Source organism: Petromyzon marinus, chromosome 32, assembly GCF_048934315.1.
Source record: "Petromyzon marinus isolate PM22_M1 ecotype Great Lakes invasive population chromosome 32, UKy_Petmar_22M1.pri1.0, whole genome shotgun sequence".
NCBI lineage: Eukaryota > Metazoa > Chordata > Hyperoartia > Petromyzontiformes > Petromyzontidae > Petromyzon > Petromyzon marinus.
In genome coordinates, this window is record NC_133698.1 from 9,298,740 (window position 1) to 9,319,772 (window position 21,033).

Below are 21,033 nucleotides of genomic sequence, written 5' to 3' on the forward strand. Positions count from 1 at the left end.
TTTAGTTGATGGAAGTCTTATTACTAAGATACGTACTTTCATGTGAAAATTAAGTCAAATTATATATTTCAGACTAAAAGTGCAAAATGTCTGAAAAAGTTAGCAGTTTTAAAATGAAGTCCGTAACAAACTGTAGTTCTAACCATCTTACCATGATGATGTAGTCATCGTCTGTGATGATGGGAATGACAATGCTGAAGTCTGTTGTCGTGTTACGGATTCCGTTCTGATGCAGGTTGTACAAACTGACGCCATAGTAAAGCCCATACGTCTAGAGAAGAGTGACACAAAAACATTCGCAATGTTAGGAAGCGTGGATGTGTCATCAACTTCCAGTGACTACTCAAAACAGTCCACACCGATATTACACTCGGTCCTAATAACTGGAGTATCAAAACAAAGGTCTGCTTGATACCTTGTAATCTTATCATAACCGACACAAGAAAAGACTGATCTATTCAGCGCTGTTTATATACACTATGTTACTAATATCCAGTGAAGAAAATCTATTGATTTGCACATATCACGATATATTACAACTAAGACTTGAATCATTATTAACATTAGCCACATTCATTCAATTAGCAGAGGACTAAACCAAACAAGCAAATATATGTACCAGCGCCCAAACGAGCACAGTAAGAGAAGGAACATTTTAACAGCAACATTTTCCGGTTTCTTTTTAATAGCTTGAGTCACTTACCGTTTACTATAACGGGATAGTTTATGTTTATTTAAGACTACTGGTCATGCATACAGTGGTTAATACATGACTTTTATTTCACTAGTCGGTACCAGCCGAGGTGGCATCACGTGAGTGGTACAAATTTCGTTATGGTGGCCAACAACAGTGAGTTCCGCGATACGGTTTGAATGAGTGTGCTATGAAATAATTTACTCTCATTAGCCATGTAAAAACACGAGTGCTACTCAAGTTTTGCCGCCTTAAATGGTACCAATTTGTGCTCTGACCAATGGACTAATTCGCCGAGCAAGTGCCGGTTTTGTCACCACAGATGCTTGTGCAAGTGCATGGCTAGATACACTTCAAGGTCAAGTGAAGTGTCGAGGGCTAGCTGGAACAAGGTCACGGGACAGATGCAGGTTTTTTATGCATTGACCGAGCTGGACGATGCACCACCTGTGCTCCCCCACTGTGCCAACGTGCCGTGTTGATATCGGCACTCACACATACACACTTCACACCTCCGATGAGCACGGTTGGCTACGTAAGGTGCAAAAGAAGTTCACACATATACACACACTTACCACCCCTTTGGGCATACTACTACTCCATATGCAAGAGAGGTGGGTGAAGTTGAGCGCTGTCGGCTGGTTCAAGGCGATCTCGGCTGGAAGCTGGCCCTCCGTCGTGACGCTGAGGAAGCCGCTGAGTGGGCTCGGCGTCTGGTCCACGAATCCCTGCACCACGACCACATGCTCCAGGCCCGGTGCCAAGCCCTCCACTGCACACCGACCGGGCAACACACCATGACGTGCACATCCCATCTTCACGTGCACCTCTATTTTGCGTATAAGTCGTGATCATCAGCACTGATATTCATCCAATTCTGGATGAATAACAGTTGGTGTGTATTAATGACGTGCAATGGTTTTTCGGGTTTAACCACGCGTTGTCCAGCATGATTTTCCATGTTTTTCTCCAACCGAGAATTTTTTTTAGAAATTATTTAAGCTCCTAACACACGGACCATCGTAGAGCTATACATCACACATGCAACATCCTATGCAGTGGCTTAATGATGAGCGCACTAACGCGATGAACCTGGCGACGTGAGCTTGATTCCCGGCCACAGGCAACAGCAGTGGCGAGGGACATCTAAACTCCTGGGTCCATTCCCTTCACCTACTGCACTGACTAGTGTGGTCGAGTATGGTCAAACAACCCTCATCCAGCAGAGGCCTGACAAAAGGCTGTGTATAATTGATCCGTATTAGCAAGTACTAATAAGCTATGTAAATAACTACATTTTAAGTTATATTAGGCATATACATGCACGTGTATATATTAGGTCTCATTGTGTAGCATCGTTGCATATATTGACCGTCCAACTATTCTAGAAATAAAATCAATGTTGTCGTTTGATAAACAGTGAAATAAAAAATACTGTGAAAGTGTAAAAGATAAGCACGTGATCAACGTTCTTATTTACTGAAAACAGTATTTGTTGTCCTTCCCCACACCGCCAATTAGCACGGTTGGCTACATAGTGCGAAATAGGTTAAACATACGTACATACAAGTAAAAAAAACATGAGAAAATCAGCTCTGTGACTGTGCAGCTGACAAACCAGAGACTGAGTTCTCGTCTGGAGCCACAGATATCTTGCGCAACTCTTCAGGAATGTCCTTGTAGTTCCAAGTGACTGTCACCACATAGCGTGCATCCTAGGAGAAGCCAAAACATCATATCAATAAATTAACTGTATTTCCAGTTGAGGGCAAATATATATATACATACGAGTATATATTGTAAAAAAATGGGGAGGGAAACATGCCACACAAACTTTGAAATGCTGACAACCGTCGACCCAATTTTACAACGCGATTCAAAATACAAATCGCATCTAAATGTGACCACATCTAACTAGACGCTAGACAGAAATGGGAGGAATAGTTTTCTTTTTGCAGTGATAGTCATCATGGGAGTAAGGGGAAAAAGGCATTAGAGCCTTAGACTTGAACAGGGGGCAGAGAGTCAACGACATGAGTGTTTGTGGGAAGGGAATGCCAGATATTACAGGGGCAGCAGAGTTGAATGAGTGAGCCCCCCCCACAACCTACTGAGTAAAGGTTGAATGGGGCACTTGAGACAGAAAATCTTGGTTGCTGGAGCAGAGAATGAATGGGAGTATGGAGAATCTTTAAGAAGTGTTTACGGCTGGCATTTTAAAAATATTTTAAAAAATGCCACCGCTGCGATATGATGTCCAAAGCAATTCAAGTAACTACGCCCCCAACGGAAGCTCCCTTTATTGTTCATCTAGTGTTGTACCTTCAATCTATATACAAAATCAATGTTGATTTGCACATATGATTGCTTTCCTGCCACAAATCCAATGCTAAGGGAGGTGTCTAGCAGTAATTAAAATTATGGATAAAAACAGCAAAAGCGATTATTTAAAGCAACAAAAACTCTTTCAAATCCTTTAATAACCACACTGGGTCCCCAGTGATTTGTTGTGGCTTGATGAGCACCGACTGCCTCAAGTCTGAGAGTGTCCAACAGTCATACCTGTCCAACCTTGATCTTATCCCAGGAGAGACGGAAGCTCTTGTCAGTCACTTCGGATGCTCTTAGATTGGTCGGAGGGCCAATGGCCACTGCAATACAAAAGTTACAAGCAATGTCAAAAAATGTACGGAGTTCAAAACCACATTTACGCACAAGGCTCAAATACTATTGACTTCATGGATTAAAATGTAACAATCTGGAATGGCGATATGACAACCACAAAGAATGGCAATCATTAAGTTGCAATGCAAAATAAATTATGTAATACAAGTCACGTAAGTCCATGCTGTGGCAAGCAAAGGGCAGTGAAGCAAAATCCATCGCTGTAGAATGTACTCTATGATCCCATGTCTATGCAGCCCGCCTTTATAAGCCCACAATGACCAGCATGGTGAAGTATAATTAAATAACCCCCACGACCCATATAGCAATGGGAGGTCCTCATCCAGCGGTGTAATAGCAAAAAGGGCTGTACATGTTCTATACAAGCCATAAGACTTAAAATTACCATTTACTTTGTCATTGATAACACCCTGCTATATATGGCACACCTTCACAGGTGGGTTTTGCTTATGACCTTAAATTCAGAAAAGGTCACGAACATTCCCACCACATGTAAAGTTGCAGCGCAGGAGGCCCTCGACCAATTGCTTGCTGATCTCGTCAAGGAGCATAAACCACCATCACGTGAACTCCGGTTCATCCTCGCAGCAGCGGCTTTTGGGTGGCCGTCGAACAAAGACAGTGACTGTTTCGCGCGCTTTCAGATGCGCTTCTGCGGCCGGCTGGAACACTCTTACTTCCGATATTAGGAAGCCACTAGAGCTATGCACTTTTAAATCTAGATTGGAATCTAATTGCATTGGAACTGCTTTTTGTATTTAGAGAGTTGGCCTTCCCCCGCACCTCCGATGCGCAAAGTTGGCTACGTACAGTGTGAAAGAAGTTCAACATACATACATACTACCAAAGGCTCACCTTCACTGCTGATAGATGTCCAGTTGGTCCAGTTGCCTTGGCCGAAGGAGGTGGCAGCGGCAACCTGTGGAGCCAAAACCACGAGCACCAGCAATTAGAAACCATTCAGAGTACAACTAAGTGATTGTGATGTCATTTATGTATTTCCATATTAACGTGAATTTTCAGTCAACATAGTATTAATCTTCGTTGGTTCTTTCGGGAAAGTCACGTAGAATGAGAATAAAATAATAAATTGATTAAATAAAATAACACAAGAACCAAAGAAGATGAATCCTTGCAGTCATGAAAGCTTTAAATCGATACATAGTATTAATATTGTCGCCTGATCAACGTTTAATTGTTTGTATAGATAATAAAAGGCAAAGTAGTTTCCAGCTCAAAACAGGCGTGGTCCAGCGTTCATCTCATACGTGCTGCTCATTTGCCTTCGAGAAAAACGACAAAGATGCATACGATCTTGCAAGGGAAGCAAGCCCGAGACTGGTTTGTACTTGGATGGGGGACCCACCTAGACTTGCCAAGACTTAAAAACATGGGGACATCAGTGCTGAGTAGCCACCACGACATAAGAGTGGGTGATTTCAGGATTCTTGGGATTTCTTCCATACGCTAAATACTTATTCATGGTTTTCACCAAACACTCCAATGCAGCGACTTCCCTTGCAAAAGAGTCGTGAGATACAATGAGGCTTCAGCCAATGTAGGAAATGTAACATTCTCATGGCAAAAGTGAGTTTATCCAGGGCAAATGCTATAACTAAGCATTGATGATTAAATGAACCCCGGAAGGTCAAGGGCTGAATCAACACCCCACCAAGGTCTGAGCGAGCAACTCTCATATAACCACACCATAGCCATAGCCACGTATACAAACAATTAATCATTGGTGCCTCTGTGGAACGATCAACATTGGTGTGAAGACATCCTGGAGTATGGTTTGCTGGATTGTTTTGATGTGTGGTACAATAAAGACTTGAAACCATAACAAATAATGAACGAAAGTTGTAGCCCAAATGTAAGCGAAAAGTTAACGAAAATATAACACTGCTGCTACCTCTACAGAGGCGAGGTTTCCTTGCTCGTGCGAAACGTTGGGATTGTCGTCTGTGATCTTGATTGAATGGATTAATTACGATGTTGTGATAACTTTGTGTTGTTGTTGAGTGTGCGCCTTTCGTTTTGGTGCCATTTCATTATTTGCTTTTTCATTTTATTTCCTGGGAAGGTTTAAATTTGCTTGGTAGTTGCTACATATAGGATTTGTCCCTTTATATATAAGATTAACGTTAAGCATTGTGGGATGCAATTAGCACGTGGGATGCAATTAGCACAAATGATGCTATATAAAATTAAATAACAGTAGATCACCGATTATCCAGCGGCTTTGTAGGGGATGGCACGCGCTAGATGTTCAAAAACGCCGGATAACCACATCATAATTTAAAATAGCTAATTTTTGCACATTCTTTAATGACTATGTTTTTAGCTGTTGTTATACGTTTTTTTCCATGTTTAAATTGGATTTACGACATGAAATTGGCATAAACATACAAAAAAAATATCCTACTTGATAAAGTTAGTGTATTTACTGGACCACCGTACTTACCACTCCAAGCAATCTTGAACACTCTGCATCATGGGGTGATGTATATACTGCAGTATTTTCATTGTTTAAATTGTACACAGTGTATAATGTACTGTATATAATATTTAACACTGAAATCAAGTATGGCTACTTTTTTTTGTCACGCACATGGTGCCGATAGCTGGACTGGTTGAGGCCTTTGGAGTGGTTTTGCCGGTTTCATCAGATCGGTCTGGGACCGCCTGATAATGTTAGAAACCGGATAATCGATGATCAACTGTATTATCATTCATAACGTGCTGCACGTTGCTTGCTGTTTTTTTTTACTTACCCGAACACGATAGGTGGTGTCGAGCTGGACAAACGAGATATTGTAAAGTGGCCGCTGTGACAAATCCTCTTTGCTTGATCCGAGTAAAGATGTCCGATATTGAACCTGTCCAACATATACACTCACGTTTAGCAAAAACTTGCACTGAGAAAGGTGTAAAATTAACCAGAAGATGTAAATTTTCTCCCCCCCCCCACCCCCCCCCGATTCTGAACTAAATTTAAACAAGTGTTTTCTTGTAATTTTAAATTAAGTAGTTACTTTCTCAATAAAACACACAATAAACATTATTGTTCATGATGCCACCGAGTTGAAGTCATGTGTGGGCATGCCGATTGTCACAACACATGTACGTGTCGTAAACAGAGAAAACTTCTCACCACATAATTCCTAATGAGACCGTTCGGAGAGTCAGGTTCCTGCCAAACGCACTCGATGTGAACATTCCCATCCATCACGAGGCTCAGGTTGAGGTGTCTTGGTGCACTTGGAACTACAGATAAACAGGTGGAACTCATTAGGCTATTACAAGTCACAAGGGTTATCACAAGCAAATATTTTAGCAAATGAGAAGCAGATCAGAAAGACACTTGGCCAATCACTGATTAAAATAGTCTATGCCACATACAAGTTAAGATATAGGCAATACCTTCGTAAATTACATTCATTGCGAGAGGTGTAAAGATTAAACCCCATGATGACTCGATGAATACTTGCATAATCTTAACAATCGATTTTAATTAATACGTCGTGACCATCAGGTTTTAATGGAATGCATGGTTGTTATTAGTTGTTAGCTTGTACTTGTACCGACTTTTAGCTGCCCTTCCATCAGAAAGGTTTCACAACATGCAGCGAATATACATAAAATCAAGTTGTGTTATACGTGCCATATAAGAGACCTACACCATGAGTGGGCTTGGGCAGGACACATCACGAGAAGGGGTAGTGGGGGTGTAGTTGAGACTTTTTATGACAGGATGGCAGATAAGGGAGTGAGAACACGCCCAAGAGTATGTCCATCACAGAGATGAAAGTGATGAAATCAGCGAGATGGAATGTTACATTGCAGAACGTGAAGAACGGCGACAGATTGGAGAGGCCTATCCGGAAGTAGATAAACCATGATTGATGATTATGAATGGACATAAAAGACTGAAACTAAAACTATTTTAACTTGGTTTAACACGTAGCCTTTCGCGACAAATATTATTAATAATAAAGGTTTTTGGGTTAGAGCGCGTTATTTATAAATGTGTGGCAACCCTCTACCACCCAACACGTCCAATCAGTAAAAAGTGTTACGTTGACAAAAGACAAATTACATCATTAGACCTCCCTTGCCAGTAGGGTTTATAATAGGGTTTTTCCCCTTTTTTCTGGCAACAAAACTGAAACCTTTTTACAAGGATTCATGTCTGCATTAACCACAATACCTGCAGTCAATATGCAAACAAAAAACATACTATGATAATATATGCATTGTCCTTGAAACTGATTGGTCCACACCAAGGGACGGCTTTCTTTTGAGCCTCGACCAGATGGTCGAGCACCAATTGGGTCGAGGCTCAAAAGAAAGCCGCCCGATGATGCTGGATGTAATTACCAGCGAAACGTCATACTCAAAAATTGTAAATGTTGTGTATTCACTTTGACACGTTTTTTTACCGATTGGCCATGTCGGGTGGTGGAGGGTTGCGACACATTTATAAATAACGCGATCTAACCCAAAAACCTTTATTATGACTATTTTAACTTGATCAGGTAAGGCCCACTGACCTATAAAGCTCTTATTCAGAAGCGACCTGGCGATCACAAATGATAGCTCAACAAAGTGACTTATCATGTGAAAATATAGAGCACCCAAATACTCTTTACGCATGTTTCTAAACGTGGAGGGAAAAACCGGAGGACATGAAGAAAAAATCCAAGCAACTACGGGGGGAACATGCAAACTCCAAATATACAGGTGTCAGGGTCGGGATCGAACCCGCGATCTCCTCTATACCAGGCGAGGAAGTTAACATCTTGCCACCGAGGCACCCAAACAAACTACAGTGACAAACCACACATTAAAGGCAATCCCAATGGTAAACACGTAGCCAGGTAGGGGGGCGCAGACTCACGTCCTTCCGGGGTGCGGAAAGTCAAGGAGTGGTTGCTCCTGATCTCACGCGATGCCAAAACCACGTTGACGGTCAGCCGGTATTCCGTGTCGGGCTGGAGCGTCCGCGAGGTCCAGTTGGTGAAATGGCTGCTCAGGCTGATATTGTCCATTTTGAGTTTGGCCACGTCACTGGAAGAAATACGCATGCAAAACAAGACATTTGGAAGAAAGATGTGAGTGACACACCACAGCTCAAGGCGTTGATATCACCAAGCCTCAACAACGTCTCTTAGGTTGAAAACTCATTGCTTTAGAACTGTTTTTATGGTTTAACAAACATTACTCTCTGCAAGAAATCTACAGCTGCCATACAGCAGAGTAAAAAAAAAAATCTAAATTACTGGACGACACACTGTCATTTCAATTTACGAGAAAATAAAATGACCTGTAATTTTCTGGGGTTCAAATACCATGCATCACTATTTCTGAGAAACGGTTGACAACACTATGGTACGAAGCACTGTTAATAGTTACATCACTAGCGAATTTTTTAATATAACAGCATGTCTGGGGTGCACATTTCTGAATACATCCATGAGCAAAAGCATTAACTGGGAATGTAAGGCTTTACAATTAGTAATTGTAATGATTTTTCACGATTTTAGTTCACAATTCAATTCAAGAATCTGTTCATTTTGTATCGTTTTTGCGGATTGGTATTGTTTCCTCTAATACTTTAACTATGATATTAGAATTTTATTTGTATATAATGGATATAAATAATAAGTAGTCACTTATTTTGTGCACAATTCATTGTGTATCATGGGTGCAAGAATGTTTGAATCAACTAATGCATAGTGACATGCATCGTATCACAATGTTAAACTGCCAGTTAATATAATGCATCAGTTTGCCTGATGAAAGGATGACACTGGGTTAAAAAAAAAAAACCTTTACATGAATAGTCTTTATAACAATTATATCTTTTGTGCAATTTTTTCCCTCAATTCAATCCTGATTATACTATCGGCGTCATGTCAAAAAATGAAATGTCCTCTCAGATTTCTCACAGCACAGTACAAACTTCACATTAGAAAACAGCAGACATACCTCTGAGATAATTTCAAGTAACCCCTATTCCAGCACTTTTCCCACTTGCTTGCTCCTCTGCCACCAAGAGCATAGTTCATCACATGATAGTCAAATCGACACTTTTACTTCTCAGCGCTATAATATTATGGGTTTTTTTTTTGGGAGTCATTGGTGACCGGGTTGAGACCATCGCTTTGCGACTCTTGAGAACCCAATATAATCACAGGTGGCTTGCCTGGATTCGAACCCAAGATTTTAACGGTGCCAGCTCAGCAATTTGGCCTTTTCAGACAGCGTGCCACCTCCTTAGAATTAGTGTAACCGATGCCAACCTTTGCCAACGGTGTGAGAGGACAAAGCATTTACTTTTGAGGTCTCACTTGGTTCATGAATTAGCAATGCCATGGACATGAATAGTAATGTGCAGGGTGGGAGGGGTGGGGGGAGGGCAAAGTGTTTCACTAACCTGAAGTGAAGCATGTAGGAAAACTCCCTCAGTGGTTTGGGATTGGGTTCATCCCACTGCACGGTCGTGTCACCGTGGGCCATAAACTGCCGCAGATTCTGCACATGATAGGTGTCCTCTGTGCATTGGAGAGTAACGAAACGCAGAGTAAAATCACCCTCGCATAAAGTGCAAACTAGTCGCCCAGCTGTGTTGGGCTTAACACAACATGATTAACAAATCAGAAATGCAGGTAGGTGATGATTATACGTATATACATTGCTGGAGTCCAGTGGCTGGCTACGCATAATACCTACTGGACATCTGTGAAAAAGAGCTTCAAAGCTCATCAGATTCCTCCAGTATAAATAAATATTCCGATTCGGATTCTGACCTATTCCACGGGATTTTTTTTTGCCCGCTGACTTGTACTGCTTCATATGACGAGCGGGAAAGAGCATGTTATGCAACCTGGCTACAGAAATAGCTTAAATAAATTGTGCTTTGCCAAGCAGGTCATTTTTATATTCTTTGGTTTTTTCGGTAAAGACACGTAGGTATAAAATAAAATAAATTAAATCAGGACGTTTCGGGCGCAACACAAGTGCCCGTCATCAAGTGGAACAGATGTGTGGAAACCCTCCCCGTAGATGCGGTTCAATCTGGATTTGAAGTTTTCGTGACTGCAGGGATCCATACTCTTTGGTTCTTTTTTTTCTACCTACGCGACTTTATTTTCTACCTACGCAATAGGTAGAAAATAAAGTCACGTGGGTAGAAAATAAAGTCACGTGGGTAGAAAATAAAGTCACGTGGGTAGAAAATAAAGTCACGTGGGTAGAAAATAAAGTCACGTGGGTAGAAAATAAAGTCACGTAGGTAGAAAATAAAGTCACGTGGGTAGAAAATAAAGTCACGTGGGTAGAAAATAAAGTCACGTGGGTAGAAAATAAAGTCACGTGGGTAGAAAATAAAGTCACGTGGGTAGAAAATAAAGTCACGTGGGTAGAAAATAAAGTCACGTGGGTAGAAAATAAAGTCACGTAGGTAGAAAATAAAGTCACGTGGGTAGAAAATAAAGTCACGTGGGTAGAAAATAAAGTCGCGTAGGTAGAAAATAAAGTCGCGTGGGTAGAAAATAAAGTCACGTGGGTAGAAAATAAAGTCACGTGGGTAGAAAATAAAGTCACGTGGGTAGAAAATAAAGTCACGTGGGTAGAAAATAAAGTCACGTAGGTAGAAAATAAAGTCGCGTGGGTAGAAAATAAAGTCACATGGGTAGAAAATAAAGTCACGTGGGTAGAAAATAAAGTCACGTGGGTAGAAAATAAAGTCACGTGGGTAGAAAATAAAGTCACATGGGTAGAAAATAAAGTCACGTGGGTAGAAAATAAAGTCACGTGGGTAGAAAATAAAGTCACGTGGGTAGAAAATAAAGTCACGTGGGTAGAAAATAAAGTCACGTAGGTAGAAAATAAAGTCACGTGGGTAGAAAATAAAGTCACGTGGGTAGAAAATAAAGTCACGTGGGTAGAAAATAAAGTCACGTGGGTAGAAAATAAAGTCACGTGGGTAGAAAATAAAGTCACATGGGTAGAAAATAAAGTCACATAGCTGGAAAATAAAGTCACGTGGGTAGAAAATAAAGTCACGTGGGTAGAAAATAAAGTCGCGTGGGTAGAAAATAAAGTCACGAAGGTAGAAAAACAAAGAACCAAAGAGTATGGATCCCTGCAGTCACGAAAACTTCAAATCTAGATGAGATCATTTTTTCTCGAAGGGATTGCAGCTCGTGGTCGAAACTAATGATGAAGTGGCAGTCGAAAAGAAAGGAATTTGCCTGCAGGTACATCCACTGTGGATGTAAAGAAAAGCAACTCATGTGCAGGTATTAGATGGACTGTTGCATCGTAGGACCACGAGAGATGACAACATCTTGAGAGAGGATATCATCCAGCAGTCGACTGATCATGGCTGTTGACGACGATGATCATGGAGATAGAAGAGCATTAACTGATGGGGTAAAATGAGTTATAATATTGCTCAAAATGAAAAAGGCAGGGTTCGCTTTAATTTCACAAAAACAATTTCAGGATGGATATTTAATTCCATCAACAGAGCAGGTTTTATATTAAGTACACAATGGCTTATTTAAACCGGACCAGAAAATGCACAACTTAATCACGTCCTCGTTCAGTTTAATATAAATTATTCTCAAGCACCAGACAGTGGCCACCCTCGACTGAACACTTTAGCAAATTACCCTGCGTCGAGACTTTTAATATATCAAACTTTTATTTGAGACATGAGGGCACGACATTGGCCACTGATCAAAACCTCTTTGTTGTCCTTGAAGGAAAATGCTTTCCAGGAAAGGCGATGAATTGACAAGAGCCATCAAGGTAAACTCAACGACATGATGCTCCCCACGGCCTTTACAGTACGCACACACAAACACGATTTAATTCCAATAGCGTTAACCAGTGACGTGTCACAAACACCCTTCTGTAACCGGCTCTCGCCTTTGCCCAGACGAGAGGCGTGCGTAAGCATGCAGTGCGCACGAGGATTCACTCACGCGGGCAGTTCGTCTCATCACTTCGGTCCTGGCAGTCGTGGTAGCCGTCACAGAGCATGAAATGCTCGAGGCACCCACTGCCATCCACGCATGCAAACTGGTTCTCCCCGCACACGCCCGGCACTGTGGGATATAAAGCCCGGCACCAAGCGTGAACGCACGCCAACACACGTGCTCCCGCTAGCTAGTGGAACAAAAATTACAATTAATGTCCAATACCGCGGTCTTTTAGGAGCATTTGTCACCCATCAAGAAAGGTGGACAAAATCAATTCGATCCAAATCAGTCCCGACTGGTTAGGATACTATGTCCAAATATAAGGCCATTTGGAGATAACGATGCTTGCTTACATGAAATGTGTGTTCATTACCTACTATAATCACCCAGAAATGTCTGACCTTAATGCTCGTGACGTCACTCGACATCGACCAGCCCCCCTCATTAATATTTATGAGCAGGTGACGTCCTCCAAATGGACACCCCCCCCCATTCATAATAATTAGCGGCTGACGTCACTCCACATGGGGGCCGAGGCGCCTTCCCCCCCCCCGCCTCCTTGGCATCAACTTACAACCCTCACTACAAAGGCAGAACCCTGACGTGACGCGATCTCCATAACGCTGCTGAGACATCAAAGTAAAAAGGACGTCATGATGAACAAGGGATTATAACCTTACAAAATGCACACGCAATAATGCAATGGATATCACGTCGCGGTCTGCTTTTCACTTGCAAGTTTCAGATTTACTGCAATACACCCGTCCTTGGACGGGCAAAAGGCTGGTCATAGAATTGCCCTCTTTGTGCCTGCCTCCCCCATTTAACAGAAGCACTCACATGGAAACAGTTGCAAGTCTCATTGCAGTGCATGACTCAGTGCGATTCCATTAAGAATAGTCAAGACAAAGATCCCCCGTATAGCCTTAACAAACTGTTGAGGCAAGTGCTGTTAGTGAGCACCTATGAAGGCCGACACGGCACATGAAGGGGGTGGGTGACCAGCAGCATGCCCGTTCGCCTAAAAATACACTGCCGTACGTTGTGATTGGATTTATGGTTTATAGGCCTCAACTGCTTTAGCTTCATAAATATGGTAAAGTGCAATGCCATGCACTGTAAAATAACAGAACATGTACAACTATTGTCAGGTTAAACTTTGTGGAGATTAAATAGGCAAGTAATGATGCATTGAGAGGAAAATCAACGTGTGATTATTATACATATCTTACAAACCATGCATATAAAAGTTAGTATTCTGCGAATTATAAACAAATCATATGCTGCTACAATTAGTCTAAAAGTGACAACTGTGCCAACCATACAAAAAACGAGGGAAAACAAACAAAACCTGAAAAATTGTGTATATATTAAAAAAATAATTTTCTTGAATAACACAGTTGCGAGCCTGAATCATGAATCGTGACAATTCATTGAATCACGGGGGTGGGTGGGGATAATCACTGCATGCCTAATATTAACACTGCAAAAGAACACGCTTCTCTCCATGTGACTCTCTGAATAGATCAGCTGAGCAATCCATTTTCAATTTTCAAATAGCTACGAGATGAGCGGAGTGTTCTGGTTCTGGCTAAAACATTAGCGAGCGGTGGAAAATCATGCGGAAATTCTGCCCCACCTTAATTTCAAGCAAGGCCCCCCTGCACTCAATACTGGGCAGTTCCCACCCACGTATAACTCCATGAACATAGAAACTTACAGCAGCCAAGTTCATCGGAGCCATCCACGCAGTCCTTACGGCCGTCACAGCGTGCGCTTGCTGGAACACACGTCTTGTCCTTCAGGCACTGGAACTGGGTGAAGCTACATGGAGATGGTCGTCCAGTGATAACTGCTGGCACAAAAAAAAGCAATGTTTAAGGTTGCATGGAAGCACAATGCCATGCTATAGAAATTATTCCTACATTTGGTCTAGAATTGTCAATTATCAAATGTTCGTTAAATGTTGTGCACCTAATAAGTATTGTTATAAACCAAGCCGCCTTTCCTAAAGAGGCAATGAATCATGTGTCTCTCATGGATTTATTCAATCCGAAAAGTAAATAAAGGATAACAACTGACTATTCATAGAGATTCAAACATGCTTCGATGGGAGATGCTTTGCAGCAAACCTGAAGCAGGTTTTTTTATATATATGTGTACAGTATTCTACAAACCAGGTTGCTTGAACACTTCAGTGCAATAAAGTTGTCCGAACAATATATGTATATTACTGTGACATTGTGGGGAGCGGTGGTATAGTGGTTTGTGCATTGCGCAATGAACCCAGTGACCCGAATGTGAATCCCAGCCACAGCTAATATCTGTGGTGAGTGGTATCTGAAAGCGGTCCTGTGCGCCACCTACTTCACCAACCCGAACTGGCTAAGCATCACGAGGTATGGCCAAACAACCCTAATGATTGACTGGGTGTCGAGGTGCTTTCAACCAGCAGTAGATTTACACAAAGGGTCGTACATTATTACGAATATTATGTATGATTTAAAATTAAAGAGGGCTCTTTAAGTCTTAAGATGAGGCTGCACAAATTGCAAAAAAATCTGTTTTCTTTTGCCATCTCTGGGTGGTGAGTGGAACGTTAAACTTTATATATGCATGTATGTTGCATTTCTTCCGCACTGTACCTAACCAACAATGATAACTGAAAGCGTGGGGGGAAGGACAACAAACTAAACACAAACACCTTGTTCATCTTTCATAGAGAACACTGACAAAATATGAAAACGCGGGGCCCATGGCAGGGCAAGAGTGGCAGGCGTCTGGGAATCCATGGCCAGTGGACAATTAAAACGTTACCATGAAAAACACGAATATATTAAATTGCCATTTAAGCTTCTGAGCATATTGGCACACGCCAAGCCACGGCCCTTGACCCCCCCACCCCCACCCAGTTGCCAGAACATGTTCCCTGGACAGAAGCTCACTTCTTCATTCTGCTGTCCGGATATGGAACTGCCTCCCTGAACACACTGTCAGCGAGATCACTGTTTCTGGTCTTCAGGCTTTCAAATGCCGAGAGCACATGGATATCTCCTAACTTCACCACACACCTTGTAGGACTAAGTCTTTGAGCTGCAGTGAACCAATGTGTATGCCAATTAGATGTACTAATGTCTGATATGGCTGTTGTTCACAATTGCAGGCAATAATAAATAAATAAAACAAAGAACGCCAAATGGAAGGTTGTCCGGCGAGCGTTACACGTTACCATGCTGGGTGGGACAGCCGTACTCGTCGGAGCCGTCCGCACAATCGGGCGAGCCGTCGCACACAAAGTGGTCAAAGATGCACGTTCCATCGCCACACCGGAACTGATGGGCTGGGCAGCCGGACGGCTGTGAGGAGGTCGTCGCATTCCCCCTACTTGCCTGCCAATCTGGCCGAGGTAAAGAGAACGGAACGGCATGAACACGGTGTCGGATTTAGGCCGGGCATAACGACCGAGGCATTTCAGGCCTGCTCCTCTTGAGCCAGACTTAGACAGTGGTGCTCTAAGCTCATGCCTGCGTGGGTTCGTGAGAAAAACTGTGCCAATTACTACATATGTCACCAGGCATGATGGGAATGGAGGGGGAAATATGTCGGTGTTGGGTAAATATGAATGCTCTACAAAGGTCTGAAATGTAATTTCTAATATGACCTCTGATAACTGTTACAATCTATTCAGACAACTAATATTGTAGGTACTGGCATTTATTCTCATTGTCAATGCCAAATTTCTGCCACACCCTGGTTAGGTATTTAGAATTTATTTCGCACTGGACATGCGAATCGGAGGTGCGGGGGAAGGACAAGAAACGAAACGTAAAGGTTAGACACTCCAGCAAAAAAATCGACACACGCAAAAAAATCGGTAAAGTTGCACAAAACAAGCCCAAGGATACAAATGGCATGAAGTAATTCAAGTTAGAAAGGGGTACACGGGTATAGCTTAAGAGAATGCAAAGGTGTGCCTAGATTAAGCACAATGGCAGCAAATGTGCTGCTTGCTTCACCTATCATGACAGTGCAGCAAACCACTTCAGGGCTGGGCATCTCTACTTCGTAAATTACTCCGTTTTAATTACACATTGCAATCATTGCCCCCGACTGACAGGCCAATGCCTGCGCGACCTTGTGCCCACATGGACAGCTGCGACTCGAGGTGCCATTTCCAATATTTGAGTGAGAGGAGATGCAATGCAAAGCGCTCCAAGAAGCCCCAGCGTACCAGGGACACGTATATCAAAAATAAATCAGGATCATTGTTTTTATTATAATTTTCATATTTTGTACCACCTATTCTTGGGACATGTTGGTGCGATGCAAGCTCAAAATAACAATTTACTGGGGCAGGTGTCCTCATCCGACCAGTCCCCGCAGTCGTTGTCATTGTCGCACTTCCACCAGACGGGGACGCAGCGGTGGTTCCTGCACTGGAACTGGAAGAGCGGGAGACACCGCGGCGCCACCGTCGGTCCGGAACCTAGTGTGTCGTCACAAACGAAACAACACACTCACTCACTCAAAAGCTTGCAATGGCAACAGTCGCAGCAACAAGTGAATCGATTGGCCGTGACCCGGGTCACCACTGTGACCCGGGGGTGCCAAAACCTCCATAACTCCGAAACCAGAAGGTCTATGAAGACGGGAGATGTCACTGAGCCCGATACGCACGCCAAATATGGAAATAAAAAACACACGCAAAACACCCATAAAAAATGGGGGCTGCTGGGGATTTGTGCGTGGCAACGGCTGTTTTTTGCTTGTTTTGAAAGTACATCGAGATGCTGGTCTGGTCATTCCCCAGCACGTTCTGCTTCTTACGGGGGCGGCCACCCCCTTGTCTTTGGGAGCGAGACCACTTGGAGGGAATGGCGCATCAGGCGCTCTCTTGGTACGGCCGGCGGTCATGGTCGTGCTGGCGGGATCGACATCGTCATCATCGCTCCCAGCGTCTCCCTCCGGCAGGACAGGGTAGTACCAGCGATGCTCCCAGAAAAAAACCTTAAACTATGCCCGGCCCACCAATATTTTGCGGTGACCCGGGCTACCACAAATCGATTCAAATATATGAACTCTCCAACAAATTATACAGGATGTTTGTATGCATGTTGAACTTCTTTCGGACCGCACGTAACCAGCCGTGCGAATCAGAGGTGCGAAAGATTGAGAGTTGACCATTTTTTAATGCAAAGCTGCAACATTTTTGTTGTCAAATTAATGTTTTAATTAACGGCTGAACTTTCTTCGAGAATCGTTTTGCAATAACGTGGTTTACGTGAGGAAATGGAGGTGAGCGATAAAGCAGCTACAGCCAACATTAGTGGCGGTCAACATCTGAACTAGTCCTGAGCCCTTCCCTTCTCCAATTAGCACCAACCAACCTGGTGAAGTTTGGTCAATCAACCCTCATCATTGAGTGAAGGAAGGCCTTCAGTTCACAGTATATTGGAAATAAACTTAATTTTAGAATTCATTTATGGACTTATAAAGGTTGTTATATGTAAAATGATTTACATTGTGCACTGGCTGTGACGTGAGGCTACATCCGGAGAAGCGTGTCGTGCAACACACACTGTTGGCGAAGGCAAGGCTGAAAACACTTCAACTCGCCTTCTCTAGTTAAAGTTTGCAACCGCAAGATGGAGTGTCGCGCTACAAGGCGGTGGGGGTAGGAGGGGCGGGGAGAGGGATGGTATAGGTGAAAGGTAGTTTAAGCCATGCACTTGCTTTCGTAAGAGTACTAACCCTTTCCCAATCAAATGACGTAAGTGTAAGTCGTACATTTTTCTTCCGATTTTGTTACGATGATGTATGTGCATGTCATCGGAACTAAAATTAAATCACTTTTTTACGGAACAGATGCTCCCAAAAGGCCATGCGGGAGGACGTGTGGAATGGTTTGGCGCCACCTAGAGTGCAATCGTTGTCGCTACAGTTCTCTGCAGTGAGTACAATGTCTTTCATAACCAGGGGCGGAGCCAGGATTTCAGGCCGGGGTGACATTCAACAAATTTAAATTTCAAGAATGATTAGAGAGTCAGGCTGTTGAACTAGACGCCATCGGTTGGCGACACACTCTGACAATGCAGTTGCACGGAGACCGCCAGACCGAGTGTCGTACACTTATACGCAGAATGTCACCCCTGTCACCCTCCCTGGCTCCGCGCCCCTGTTCATAACAACGGCGCTATGCCTCCCTAAATAAAATAAACGCTGAACCGCTTGCGCGTGTTCCGAGATTCAGCGGTACGACATTTGGCCATCGCATATCGTTCTCACCTCTGCAGTTGGCCTCATCGGAGTAGTCTCCGCAGTCGTCCACACCGTCGCACTTCCAATGCAGGCTGATACACACCCCGCTGCGGCACTGGAACTCTGAGGAGGTGCAGTTGAGGTGGCCCGGCGTTGGCTGCGGGGGTACCAAGCCGCCTGAACAGAAAAATGAAAAGACGTCACCCTCCACCCACATTTGAGAACCTTTTGAGCCAGCTTAAAAGTCAACGCGCACGTCACCAGCAGGAAAAATGACTAATTAGACGTACGTAAAAACGGTATAATCAGCTAAAATAAAACTATTAGCAGAGGGAGCATCACTCAAGTTCTATCAACAGTTGCCAATTTAAAAAAATGCAAGCATTGGTTTTTAAGTCATTAACTACCTGATGTGGGACTGTACATTTTTGTTTTACTTCAATCGGGTTTCATGCAACAGAATCGAGTTTAGTGTATTATTGCTTCAATCACTGCATTTACTCTGCAACACGGGACCGACCAACCTGAATCGGTGCAGTTGACTTCATCCGACCCGTCGCTGCAGTCCCTCTCGCCATCGCACTGCCACGACCCCAAGATGCAGCGGCCAGATGCAACGCACTTGAAATCGTAAGGCGGGCACTGTCTATCCCCTGTGCCCAGGATGCCACGTAAAAAAACACAAAACCACATTCACAACCAACACTACTTAACCTCAGGCACTTTGTGGTCAGAGCAATTTCATTGAAAGTAAAGTCTGGCCCACCATTTTGTAAACTCAGAGCAGATGTATTAATGGATTCTAGTGAAAGTGACTTTTCAGCCCATGCAATTAGAGCAACCAATTCCCCAGAGTACTATTAATTATAGTCTGGCATAAAGTCGACTCAGACGGCTAGGACATGTCCTAAGAATAGAGAAAAACCACATTGAAGATGTATGCATGCTGTTGTAACTTGCCGACCCCACCCATACTGGACATCTGTGAAAAAGTGCTTTATCGCGCATCGGATTCCTCCTGCAGTCTAAATAAAGATTAAGATTCTGATGGATGTTAAACTTATTTTGCACTGTACGTAGTCAACTGTGCAAACAGGAGGCACGGGGAAAGATCTGTGATGGACGTGCAAATATCAGGGCGCAGACAGAGACAGGCCTAATTAAAAGAGGTGGTCTAAAGTGATTAATTAGGATACGAGGACTTGTGGAGTGGACGTGGAGATCGCCCCGGATAGGATTAATTGGAGAAAAAGGACTAGGAAGGCAGACCTCCACAAAAGTGGGGAAATTTCCAAAAAGAACATTGTCTCAGCTTGCCAATATATGGTTAGAGCCGAGAGGACACATTCACACTTGGTTGGTGCAGCATAGAGCACCACATGGCGGGAGGTCTGGTACCGCATTGCTGCTGTTCATCGGCTCCGTCGAGACAATCCTTGTCTCCGTCGCACAGCCAACGGCGGGGGATGCACGGACCGCTTGGACACTGGAATCCGTCCGCAGAGCACGAGATGTTGCCTTGAGCACGGGGACACGTTTTCGACACAAATTTCGACGCAAATTTCAGGTGGAAAAACAAAGCTCGGACGAAGCGTGTGCGCGCTTCTCTAATCGGTCACTTACGCAAGCGGACTAGGTGGAGAAGAGCGCGATGCCACACGAGCACAGAAAACACCTTCGTCCATGAAAAGATTGAGTCACGATAACGTGATAAAAACATCGTCCTGTAACTCCATCAAGTGAAAGCCCGTATGCACGGCTTCTTATTCACGACTTTTTTTAAATGTACGTTTACAGCCCTTTGTCAATCCATTGATGGAGGAGGGCCTCCCTGGCGCCATGAAGGTGATTTTGACCATACAACACAGCCTATAGCATCCATGATAAAGGTTTTTTGGGTTCGATCACGCAAATATAAATGTGCCGTTACCCGCCGCCACCCGACACAGCCAACTAGTAAGATTCGTCATGTAAAAAAATACATGCCAAATAGTTACTAGTTCAGCACACCAGTGTATTGGAGAGTAAACCCATAACATTTACGATCCGAATGGAATGTTTCGCTGGTGATTACAACCAGCTTCATCAGGCAATTTGGCATAATTAGAGTAACTTGCCATGCATGGTGGTCCCACATGTAAACACAATCCAGGCTAAAACCCAATATGCTTCCCAGATCTGATATGAACAAAGGTCAAATAAAGCCACACGACCCCACTGAATGTAGGCGAGACCCTGAGTTGACAAAAGGGCTGAACAAGTCCAAATACGTGCAAATTGTATTGCATCGTCCACATCCTATTTTTTTTTACTTACCAACTCAGGTCCACTAAGCTATATAGCTCTTTTTCAGAAGCCATCTGGCCACAAATGATCACTAATGTGTAAATTAATTGCAGCCAA

General features: G+C 43.3%; 1 protein-coding gene across 4 annotated transcripts in view; it reads right to left on the reverse strand.

Moving 5' to 3' along the window:
- The window catches only part of SORL1 (sortilin related receptor 1), an 83,834-nt gene that overhangs the window by 14,040 nt on the left and 48,761 nt on the right, over positions 1-21,033 (reverse strand). For 3 of the 4 annotated variants that reach the window (XM_032964550.2, XM_032964552.2, XM_076071266.1), the window contains 16 exons: positions 20,029-20,148; positions 19,155-19,283; positions 18,658-18,807; positions 16,721-16,858; positions 15,602-15,769; positions 14,093-14,227; positions 12,376-12,498; positions 9,819-9,936; positions 8,280-8,449; positions 6,534-6,646; positions 6,154-6,258; positions 4,235-4,298; positions 3,257-3,345; positions 2,313-2,409; positions 1,270-1,466; positions 152-271 (listed from right to left, as the gene is read on the reverse strand). In XM_032964550.2, the coding sequence (XP_032820441.1) occupies positions 152-271; positions 1,270-1,466; positions 2,313-2,409; positions 3,257-3,345; positions 4,235-4,298; positions 6,154-6,258; positions 6,534-6,646; positions 8,280-8,449; positions 9,819-9,936; positions 12,376-12,498; positions 14,093-14,227; positions 15,602-15,769; positions 16,721-16,858; positions 18,658-18,807; positions 19,155-19,283; positions 20,029-20,148 (2,036 nt within the window). The remainder of the gene's footprint in view (positions 1-151; positions 272-1,269; positions 1,467-2,312; positions 2,410-3,256; positions 3,346-4,234; positions 4,299-6,153; positions 6,259-6,533; positions 6,647-8,279; positions 8,450-9,818; positions 9,937-12,375; positions 12,499-14,092; positions 14,228-15,601; positions 15,770-16,720; positions 16,859-18,657; positions 18,808-19,154; positions 19,284-20,028; positions 20,149-21,033) is intronic. The other variant, XM_076071267.1, reaches the window with a different exon arrangement.